The sequence below is a fragment of the Esox lucius genome, chromosome 8, assembly GCF_011004845.1.
Source record: "Esox lucius isolate fEsoLuc1 chromosome 8, fEsoLuc1.pri, whole genome shotgun sequence".
Lineage (NCBI taxonomy): Eukaryota > Metazoa > Chordata > Actinopteri > Esociformes > Esocidae > Esox > Esox lucius.
Genome location: NC_047576.1, coordinates 9,068,793 through 9,081,021, shown reverse-complemented (window position 1 = coordinate 9,081,021; position 12,229 = coordinate 9,068,793). Strand labels below are relative to the sequence as shown.

Sequence of the window (12,229 nt, the reverse complement as noted above, 5' to 3'; positions counted from 1 at the left end):
AGAAATGTTGATGTGTAACAGATTTGAAGGTTAACAATAACTATACATCCAAAGTAACTTCATTATAAAGATTGTGATTGGTGGATATTTGGAATGAGGAAGTAATTACCTAACTATCAGCCTCCTCAGTTCAACATTTCTGTTATGAAGATCTATACTGTCTCCCTGAGCAGTCAATGATCAGAGTCTTTATTATTTTAGTCTATATATAATGTTACAATCAGAAAAGACACAGTTGTAACTGCTTAGTGTTGAAATGCCAGCGGGTGGCTCATGGTCTCTCAGAAGTCAAAGATGCTGTCCAATGTAAGTCTTACTGTAATACTGAGTTGCCCTGGATAAAAGCGACTGCTAAATTACTAAAATGTAAAATGCAGTAGATTGTATCATATTTGCGTGTGTCTATCTTTAACAAACAAGACTACTGAACAAGTCCACTTTCTACCTACTCACTGGCCGTAATTTCCCCAACAAATAAAATTGTATCAGTGTGCAATTCAGTTCAAAGACATATATCCACATGACATAGTTTGAATGAAATGGAAATTATCAAATTAGATGCTTCAAAGATCCTTTGTGTGACCCCACCCCCATTAATAACAGAAAAATCATGGAACTCTACACTTCTCTCTACTAACAGCAGGAACAGTACAATCTCTTGGTAAAAACTTGATAATATCACATGGTATGATGGACTATAAACCAATGATCTTCAACAACTAGTGTCTCTGAACAGAGGATAATCACACTCAACAAGCCACAATTCATTCAACTTGCCAAACAGAGCACAGATACAGTGTATGTTTTTTTGTATGGGAATGGCGTTGGCTATTTGTGGTGGGTTTTAAACAATTTTATTGGATTCCTTTTATCTCCCTTGATGGTACACAAAAGCTTGGTGCAAATCAGAGGTTAAGTTTAATATGTATTGTATACCACGTGAATCCCAGAAAACGGGAAACGGGAAATTTGGTAGGCAATTAGCAACGTTTAAGATTAAACGTTAAAAGAAATAATGTGGCGGGAATGCTAATCATATCTGTTCCTAACAAAAAAAACTATTTTATAAAAAACGTCACGATGGGTGTCACATTTTGATGAATGGAAATAAATGGCCTCCCTCCAGCCAGGCTCATCAATATCCAGCTCCAAATACATCGTCACATGCAGATCTTCACTGGGGGTGGGAATTGCCTGAAGTCAGGGGGACCTGAATATTAACATAATTAGGCACAATGTGAATGTAACAAAAGGCCAAGTACTGTGAAGCGGCAACATGAGAACTATTTTAAATGTTACTTGTCTCCTATGATCTTTTTCTCCAGATTTATGCGTAGAATGCAACACAAAGAAAGCAAAATATCCCCAGAGGCACGGTTTTCTGCCTAAGACACATGACATATGAACGGATATTACAGCCTTTTTGCTAAGTCATTCAGAATGTTCCACTATAGTATTTCTACAAGAACTCAGCAGAAACCATTCCTCAAATATACAGTGTAGGTTTTATTACCTTTAACAAGACTTGAAATTTTACTGCCACATACAATTATAAAGAGCCTTTACCTAGACACAATAACTCATAAAATATCTTAGATCAATTCTGTCCCGGAGCACCAACTATTAACAATCAATTTTTCAGCCATGCAGTATGGCCCATCTAGCAGCGTCATACAATGACTGATTCATTTCCACCATCACCCTGGGAGAAGAGTGACTCATCTCGGCCAGATTCAGGTTCAGCTGAGAGACACACTGACACACGCTGGGAGCCAGCTCACACCAGGGTTCACACACGTCAGGAAAACCATGTTAACTGGTAGACTTTCATTGCCCAGGCAGTAGGGCCTCTGGTGTATAACTACTCAGAGATATATGTAGGGCGAGAGACAAAATCAAACAGGGGGAGATAGAGAAAGAGAGAGAGAGAGTGATATAGGCAGAGAGGGAGATGGACAGAAAGAGGCTGAAACAGACTGAGAGAAACTGAGAAAGACTTAAAGAGACCCACAGACAGACAGAGAACTAGAGACACAGAGAGCAAGGGAGACAGACAGACAGAGAGCGAGACAGACAGAGACAGGGAGAAGACAGAGGGAGAGAGCAAGCATGCAGTGTTCAGGAAGTTCAAGCAGACAATTTTAATCCTCCAATTTCCTCCTCTCTAATCATCTCTCCCCCGTCCTTTGCCCAGACCAAATTGAAAACATCTTCCGCACAATATGACACTAACACTGCACAAGCAAGACGCTGCAATGCACACGCACTAAGAACATAGCCCAAATATTTACCTTCGATTCAAACAGGGATTTTCTACAGGTTGGAATAGTAGATTAATCTGACAAATTGAAAGATGAAAAAAATACAAACTGATAATCGAAAAGCCTTAACATGAACCAAAACAAAAGACGTTAAAGCATTTAATTGAATGGAGTTTACAGCCAGCATTAAAAACTTCAATTACGATAATGCCCGTTAGTCACATATACTGTACATGTAAGACACTCTCATAACCAGTTGGGAAATATTCTTGCTCTGCTGTTGTTACTGCATCTACCTTATAGCAACACATGGTCTTTAAGGGATCTCACCCTATCAAAAATTATTTGAAAGAGTGTCCCTTTAAACGGAATGTGATTGTTGGAGAGGTTTTCCCCTTATATCAGAAAAAGACAAGGAGGCTGGCTAATGAACATGACCTCACAACAAACAAAGACAACATGTTATTGTTGGAGAGATTTTCCCCTTATATCAGAAAAAGGCAAGGAGGCTGGCTAATGAACATGACCTCACAACAAACAAAGACAACATGTGAGCACAGGGCTGGTGCATGGCTTCAGATACACAGCCGTATTCATCAAGTTGACGATTCAGGGTTTGAACTGCGATGCCCCAGGAGAGCAATCCAATTTAATAATTTGATTCCTGAATTAAACAATCGCAGGCGGACAAAATCATCAACAGCAATTATGAAGAACATTCGCTCACATCAATTGCTGGAGTTTTTCTGATCTCTCTTTCCGGGGCTCTTTCCCCATTACATTTTTCCCCTGTTGATCTTTAATTGTAATACCACAGAAAAGCAAGGTTAGGAGACGCGGCAACGTTTCAAGGTATTTAACCACACACATAATCATAGATGCACGGGGCCAGGGGAGGGGGGTGGGGATAGTGGTAAATGACTAAAATGTCACTACTTCGTGCCCCCCTCCCTTTTTTCCAACACTCATATGCGAAAGCACAGTCCCACTCCCACTAAGAGAATATACTGTACATGCACGTAGTGATCATTTGCCTGGTCAGAGTGTCTGCTCACTGACAAGTGGATTATAGGAGCAGCACTCCGAAATCCTGCTAACCTCTCCCAGGGGCGGACTATGACAGGAGCACAGTGTTAACGCGCTGGTGGGCCGCAGCCGCCCGGAGGTCAGGCGCAAGCTGGGTTAATTACAGTGGCCGACTTCAAACAAAGCCTGGTGCCTTTAAAATACATAAGCGATGCTCCACCACGGCACACAGAGAGCTCAGCTCCTGCCACCTCTTAAAAGGTTAAATGATTGCACATTACACATATAAGGCACATGCAAAATATGGTTGTCAATTCAAAAGAAAATTTTCTCCTCCAACATAAAGCAAGCTAAAAATGTCACGTTAATTTAAATTCTAAAAAAATACGCAATTAGATCGTAGCGTGTGATATGAGTGATGAAAACCTAGCAAAGTAGGGTAGAAAGTCCACTCATCCATAAAATTGCTAGGTCAAAGGTGAAAGGGCAGTATTATGTTCCTTGTATCATTCAAAGGTAACCAGCTTGAGCATAACTTACTGGGTCAGGCAGGCGCACAGTGCTGCTATGCATTTAAAATGTTAATCAGGACAGCTAATTTATAAACAAATCTTTAAATTAGGAAACTTTGTAGTAAGAATTAATCTATAAGATCACCCTGTAAGTGTTTTTCTTTCTGACATTTTATTTAAAATAAACAAGCTACACAAGATTTACTGGTAGAACAACTTTACTAAACTGTCAAAACTGTCCATTTTGCTAGTGGTAATAAAAGAGTAGAGGATCAGGGTTGTTCATCCTCTGTACTTAACAATACGGCAACAAATGTGTAGAAAGCAAAGGCTCACCCAATGTGCTCACAAGAATCCACATGAAATAAGAAATGAAGGTACAACAGCTTACATACAGCAGTTGAAGTGGTAAAAATTTACAAATGACAAAGCTAGAAAACAAAGATCAATTAATTATGAAATAAGACACACGTTTCATAAAACATGTTTCCTAATTATTTTTTAGCAAATGCCGCAGTAAAAGTGGACGCTTTAGCAATAAAACATTTAGGTATATTTAAAACGAGGTTGATAAGGGTTTTGCACTTTCAATTAATATGCATATTTTTTTGCTCAGGTTACAATGTATCAACACTTTCTGCAATTATATATTTTTATTCATATGCATAATGCATGGACTGACATTATAGCTGGGTTGTCTTCACTAAAATAGGAATAAAAAATATCACTTAAAACAGATGAGTTCCATACTAAAAAATGTTTTGAATGTGGAACATATTAACTGTCACTACCCACTGTCTAATCATATTAAATTATTATTATAACTGTCATTTTGAAATTAATCATAATCCTCTTTTCGCTGTAACACAGTTTAACCTCCAGTGCAATAGAAAAAACCTGAGAGAAGGTTTTAGAGGGATTAAGTGTGTCAAAACAACCGCTGACTAATTAAAGTGATCAGTAAGACATGAATTGTCCTCAAAAGTTATGAATAAAAACAGCCTCCACTCCTACTTGACCGCAATGTGCAAAACATTTCCATGGAAGCACCACGGTCCTTGCTATGCTGGACTTAAAAAAAAATAGCACTACAGCAATTTCTTTTAAATTTAATCTTGGTTCCCATGGAGAAGCAACTATATTATACATTCAACATAAACATTTTTTAAGGGTATTTTCTATTGACACAATATTGGGATTTTGCACTCTAGGCTACTGGTTGAGAAACAGAACATTTGAAATATGTTGTTTTAAATACTTTCATCAAGAGAAACCCAATTTTCTCAGGAAATCACAAATGAATTGCAACACTCAGTCAACATAACTTTTTTCACATGTAACCAGATATCATTGTAAACATTCACGCGATACGCATCACTAAATATAATGTACAGTACTGAATATAAATGAAAACATTAAATGTTTTATTTTAAATGTGATAAATGCAAGGAAGCATATAGCAGACTGGCACCAAATTAATTACTGAGAATGATCTATTGACACGTGTATGATAACTACATTTATAAAAAGCTCTTTAGCATTTCTACTTTATACAGTTTATACAGTATAATCCCCAAACTCACCTTTAATCCACAAATACACATTTCATTCAATAAATATACAGCATGCAATAACCAAACCTAACCCTAACCCAAACCATGACTTGAAGCAACTTTTGAAAGTTTTTTTTTTTTAACCATGCAAGAGACCAACCTAAAGGTACATCTTTCTGAGAATAAAAGATTGAAATGCAACAACAGTGTGTCAAAATGAGCAAGTCCATTCATCCATAAATACGCCAAACTTCAGCCCTTATGGCTCCAGAGAGGAGGAGGAAGGAGGACAGTTTGACAGTGAGGAAGGCCCACACATCAACGAAAAACGAAACACCTCACCACCGCCACCCGCCTCTTCATCCTCCAAAACATGTGTCCCTCTGTGGTGGTCTAAAACGAATTTAACTCATAACGACACTGTACGGGGGACAGACTGTGGTCTCCCTCATACAGTCCCCTCGCCAGATCTCTGCGCCCCGGCATGGAGCAGCGCTGCTGCTTGGCGCTGAGGCGGAGGTGGCCTGTGTGAGGACAGGAGGGGGGTGATAGAGCGCACGACAGACAGGGGCCAGCAGATTGGAATTCTGAAGTTCACGGTCCTCTTACATAGAAATAATACGGCCATTGTCTCCTGGCAACACAACTGTCTTCTTTTATTTAAGTTGGCAAGGAGCCTGCCAAGGAGAAAAGGACCGGCGCTCACCTCCGCAGTCCCTTTTATTCTAATAACACTGAAAGTAATAAAGAAAGATGGCTGTCCTATAAAGATGCTGGGGCTAACGAGTCATCCCCTAATGAACACAGGGCACTGGGAGTTTCAAAGCCTTTTCATCCCCTGGGCTCATTTGTATCTGCTGGCAACAATAGACTATTGTGAATCCCCCAACCCAGTTCCCCTTCGTGTCTCAGCAAAGTCTACAAACTCCACTCGCTTTTTTCTTCCTTCGCTCTCCCTCCTTCCACTTTAAGCTCTCCCTATTGCTGCCGGAACGACAGGGATGTCAAAGGTTGTCTGGCCTCGCTGACCACAACAAGCAAGTTAATCTGCCCCAGTGCTGGGTCCGACTCGTCCGAGGGCATGGGGGCTTTTTTCTCCTTCTGTGGGCTTTAATTGCTGGCGCGACGTGTCAGAGCTCAGAAGCGGGGCGCGATGCTCCACACACTCGGCTTGGCTGCAAGCTGCCGGAGCGCCACATAAAAAAAGAATTGCTGCCTCAGTGGAAACCAGAAGTCTGTCAGAAACGGCGCAAGTTTTTTGATCCTTTCTTAAATGCCTTCTCTGACTGTCCTCCATTAGGTGAGACAAGAGGACTCTGGAAAAAATATTGATTTACTAATGGCATGGACTGAATCATCATCTGAGCACTGCAGAAAAGTTCATTAAGAGCGGATATATGTATTTTTTGGGAAGAGTGAGATTTTTTCTGTTAAGAAATTGATATTTATTTTCCTAAAGCAACATTTAAGTTGGACAAACAGGACACTAAAAAAGAACAAGTACAGTGTTGGTAGGACAATATTTCAGAACAGACATCCAAAGCGACAAGAAGAAACTTGGAGAAAAAACCAAGAGGACATGACAGACAATGCTCCCAGAGAGGGAGGACTGTGACAACAGAAACAAAAACCAACAGTCCACTAATTAAAAATCCACTCAATGTAAGGTTGAAGAATGGAGTTAAAAAAAAAAGATGTTTTTGTCTATCTTTTGAAAGCTCTAAAAGAAGAGAGGGGGAGAGTTTTTTAAGAAAAAAAGAAGCAAAAGAAGGAGAAAAGAAAAAAAAAAACAGCTTTGGCGGCTGCCAACTTACCATCCACCAAGTCCTGGCCGAGATGTCGTAGCAGAGCTGCCATTTGATGGAGCCTTCCGTGGTTTTGCCTGCCATTACGCTGTCAGCAAGCTTCATCTGATGCTAGTGCACTCACCGGAGATAAGACACCTAATTGAGAAAACATTTGCACTGGCATGTTGGGCAACATGTAGCCCGCTCCATACCATATGGAATCATGGGTAAAAAAAAAAAAAAAAAAAAAAAAAACCCACCTTGACAATGAACCAATCTCAAGCAGACCCCGTGGCAAGGTGAGCGGCAGTCATCTGCTCACAGAGCGCGCTGTCTAGAAAACCCAGAATGATGAGCCTTTTTTCCACATCACTGAGTGCCTCGGGTCGTTTCTTCTCCTGCTTTAATTAGGGATTGTTCTTCATTATCATCATCACCGCCGCCGCCACTAGCCCGTTGACTTGGGTCTGCACAAGTTCTGGTTTTTTCCTGACTTTCTGTTCTCTTCTTTTTCTGAGGAGCGGAGAGATTTAATAGGATAGAGTCAGGTAGAGAGAGGGAGTGAGGGCAGTGGGCTGAAGCGCCACAGGCTATTAGGCTGACATTTCTGCCGGCCATATGGAACTGCTTAAAGACTATCATGCAATGTTTTGTTTCGTGACCCCCCCCCGACACACTTTCCCCTCTCCCAGCAAATGTCAATTTTTTGGCACAGATACCTCCAGACAATAGGATCCATTAAAGCCCTTTAAAAAATGAAATATGGGCACGTACTGGTCAGTTCAACAGGCTGCCTTACTGTACCTGACACCCAGAAAGAAAATACATATATCTATTTTTTTTTTTTTATCTAGACAGAGTTCATGTATGTGGAGGAATTCAAGACTAGGTGCAGCAGTGCTGTCCTGGAGACGTGACACACCTTTTCATTTTATGGAAAATGAGTAAGTGACCAGACGACTTCACTTTCAGTGTAAAGTTATTTTATGATTTCACAGTTGATACGTCGTTTGAATAATTTCATGTACAATAATGGCAAGATGTTATTTATAGTCACATTTTTGTTATATGTCACTATAAATAACCGTGTTAATTATCAAATGCATTACAAGCAATTCACAATACACAATTAGATTAAATAAAACAATTTTTAGCATTTTACGCCTTAAAGCTGTGATCCTTAGTTTGAACATGTGACACCACACCTGTGTGTTGTTCAAGAGTGATGGGTCTGGATGAATAGAACTACTCACAAACCTATAGACAAAGCTATGAAAGCAATCACTTTTTTCTTGGTCCGTTCTATATGAACATTCAAGTTTTAATTATGTTAAGAATATAAAGTCAAGTAATTGTTGTAAAAGTTGTAAATTTTTATAAAGTATGTTTAGACCAAGGATCTCTGCTTTAACAAATGCAACTTACGGAAACGCTCTACTTTCTGTGGAGCCGTTGGGTGCATTGAGCAGGGCAGGATGGCCATGAGAGGTGATGCCCGGCCTCTGCTCTCTGAAGCTCAGGTTCCCCATCAGGGGGAATACCTGAACCAGGGGAGTGAGGAGACTGAAAACGCCCATCAAACAGTTCTCCCATTGTAACACAGTGGCTATGGAATTTGATTAGGCCAAAGATATGGAGAGTGCTTTGGGGAGGGAAGCACACAGGTATACTAAAGACCAAAGACCGCGCTGAGAGGTTTGGAGGTAATCCTAATTTCATCTACGGGAACAAGTGAGCGTATTTTACTCTTTAGCACAATGTGTTTTCCAATTCGTTTGTAAAACCTTCAGACTTTCTTCATTATGGATGAGATAAATCAGAACACTGATTATGATTTGAACATTACACATTTCGATTCCTTGCACCACTCCTTTTAAAAAGTAAGTTATTAATAATAATTATGATGAAGATGGCATAACAATAAATCAAGGCAATATCTTGCATTCCATTAAATATGAATGCACAAAATTCCATTTACTTAAACGTATGAGTTCGAATGGACAACCTTACCCAAATCATAATATTTTCGATTTAAATTTTTTATGTTACAAATCTCCTTTATTTTTTCAGCATCAGTCGAAGTCAATAAAGAACTATAACCTCAATTACAGCAATTTGTCCTACATTTCCTTGACATTGCTGTCAATGTGCATGTTATTCTGTTGAACATTTAGTTAAGAAGAAGGTTTGCAAAGGCCAGAACTGTCTGAGGTTTATGTGGCAGATCGAGTGTGTGTGTGAGAGATAAAGCAAGAGGATGAGTGAGGATGGAAGCCTTATCACGCGCCCAGCAAGGACACGTTTACTGTACACATCAGGTCTGTATCGGTCAGCAAGCCAACCCAACCGACACGCCATGATCACACTTAATCATTACACCCCTCTGCACCTTGGGTTACCAGCTTAGCGTACAACCAACTGCACATACCGGCATCACAAAGTCTAATGTCAAATTCGACGATTAATTCATGAATTAATAGAAATGCATTCTTACCCCAATTACATAGACAAACAGCCAATAAAAAAAAATATGCAGGACTGATACAAGTTTATATCGCTTTGTCACTGATGTGAAAACGTGAAATGTTTTAATACCTGATGTTAGGATGTGCACTCAAATGTATGAACACATGTATTTAATTACAGAACAATATGACATAATGCAATATTGTTTTTGATATTTTTTTTAAATACCAAAATTTATATTTATCAACAAGACATGTTCTTTAGTATCAATAACAACAATTTCCCATGAAAAATTGGAAAGCAACAACCATTCTTTCATACATTTGAGGATATGAAAATCACACAAGATAACGCCGCAAGTCAACTCACTCAGCAGCCAGTAGAGGACAGTGTTTCCCTGATGGGTTCTGCTGTAATTTCAGTTAAAACTTCAGATAAGTTTCAACAGTCATTCATATCCTCTGTTCCATTACAGTATACAAAGATGGACCTTCCTTATTTTGATCAGTATGTCACAACACAGTGAATTTTGCTGTCTGATATTCAACAAATTTCTTTCTGGAATGAAAAAAATTGTATCAATGAAAACCCTTTACTAAACAAAATTATGCTGCAATTAAAATGTATTATTAGTAAAATCTATTGGAGATGCCAGATTGTTTGAACATAAAATATATTTCTGTGAATCATGCTACTCCAAAGCAAGGTAAAAAACAATTTCCCATCTGACAATGAATATAATTATTTATTCCCTTTAGTACCTTTACACACTTTTTATGCTGAGTTGAGTATATGCACATGAAGTGCATTAGGACATTTCAACATATCGAATTGAATGCATTACTAATGCCTGGGAGATACGTTTTGGTGAGGATTATTTTAAAGGGATGAACAACAGGCTTTCTTCATTTGGTGATTTAAGGTGGGAAAGATTTGGTCATTTGGTGATTTAAGGTGGGAAAGATTTGGTCATTTGGTGATTTAATATTTGAAGCAAGGGGCAATGCTGAGATGACACACACACAGATTCCATTGGTCGCAAAGAAAAAAAAGAAAAAAAAAAGAATTCCGTTATTTCAATTAAATATTTAAGCCGACATAGTCATTTTCTATCATGTCAACAACAGTGCTTTCAAGCAGTTTCAAACTGAACCGCAAAAGGGAGAAGGCCAGTGCATCTTTATCTAATGTATCCCCAAATCCAATAACTTACCCTAATGTGTGCATTAGGTTACTTCCTCTTGCTAACCAAAATTCAAAATGCTGGTGAAAAAAAAAACCCTGATTGTCAACATCTGTTTTGCTTTCCTCTCCTCTCTGTGAAACATGGCTATACCCCCCGTAGGCGAGCTAGCGTCCTGCCACCCAGCACCGTGCTCACTGAAGCTCACTGAAGCTCACTGAAGCCAAAGGACCTGCCAGGGTCCTGTACGACACGTGTCCACACGACGACCTGGAGCTGGAGGAGGAACTGAGCAGTCCCTGAGTGGATCCTCGCTGCTTCCTGGGAGAGGATTAGTAGACCAATTTACTCATGTCTGAAATAAAGACCCGACAAATGTCTTCTAATAGCTAAGTTGAACGGTCTTGGACATTTCTTCCTAGGCATCTTTTTCCCCCTGTTTTCAACTGCCACATCGGCACTTGCAGAACATAAGAAGCACCCAGTGAAGCATTTGACAAAACTCCGGAAGCTCAACTCCAAACAAGAGTGTTTGTTGTCATGCATTTTCCTCTCTGATAGTTGTCAGATGCCTTTGTGTTCCAGATTGTTAAAACTGCAGAGGAAAACATGCAGAAAAATGAATAATATTTATTTTCCCATTGATATACCTGTCAAATATACAGTTTATTATAGAGGGTATAATCCATAAACAACGTCTTTGAACTTCAACTGCAGGAAGTGACCGGAGGGTTCTGTCAGAGCCATCTGCCATAGGAAGTGACCTCACAACTGCATTGCAGTTCCAGTGAAGATTCCTCACACTAATTTTCCCAATACCTTGGCAAATAAATGCGAGTGGAAAAAGCAGCTGCCTGGACCAAGCTCTTCATTGCGACAGGTCTGATGTGTTTGCGACTTGGTGTTTGGCTGGAGTCCCTTGTGAGAGTGGATACTAAGTGTGGACAGTAATGGGGACCTGCTGTGAGTGTGCTTCAGCCATTAGAAACACACCACTGACAAGAGCCTCACTTCCACATCCAGGCAACAGCTTTAGCAAGCTACAAAATCAGTCAATTTCCCAGAGGAAGCCAGGGTAAAAAAAAAAAAAAAAGAAACGTCCATAATGAATCCATTGTTTTCTCTGAAAGATCTCCATGGAGTGAATTGAATACAGAACCCCCTAAATCAACATCTAGAGTACAAGCTTCCACTTAAAAGTTATACTGCATATCTACAGTAATCAATACACACTAAACACTGCCTGCTAACACGTAACAACGCTCTATGGGCAGAATGCTAACTTAACGTACACATGCAACTTTACAGTGCAGATCTGAATAAACAACAATTTAAACAACAAAATATGACTTCAACTTAAATCCCCTGTAAAAACTGTCAGATGAGCCAAATAAGGGTTTTTCTATTTCTCACAAACATGGATCTGTGTAAATCAATCAAG

At 39.5% G+C, this 12,229-nt stretch overlaps 1 protein-coding gene across 6 annotated transcripts in view; it reads right to left on the bottom strand.

Moving 5' to 3' along the window:
* Positions 1-7,769, bottom strand: part of nfia (nuclear factor I/A) — a 164,926-nt gene extending 157,157 nt beyond the window's left edge. For 2 of the 6 annotated variants that reach the window (XM_029121756.2, XM_029121764.2), the window contains exon 1: positions 7,167-7,768. In XM_029121756.2, coding sequence (XP_028977589.2) covers positions 7,167-7,262 — 96 coding nt within the window. In that variant the 5' untranslated portion in view covers positions 7,263-7,768. Of the gene's footprint in view, positions 1-7,166 lie in introns of all 6 variants that reach the window. The other 4 variants (XM_029121762.2, XM_029121765.2, XM_029121757.2 and 1 more) reach the window with 3 other exon arrangements.
* Positions 7,770-12,229: the final 4,460 nt, after the last annotated feature.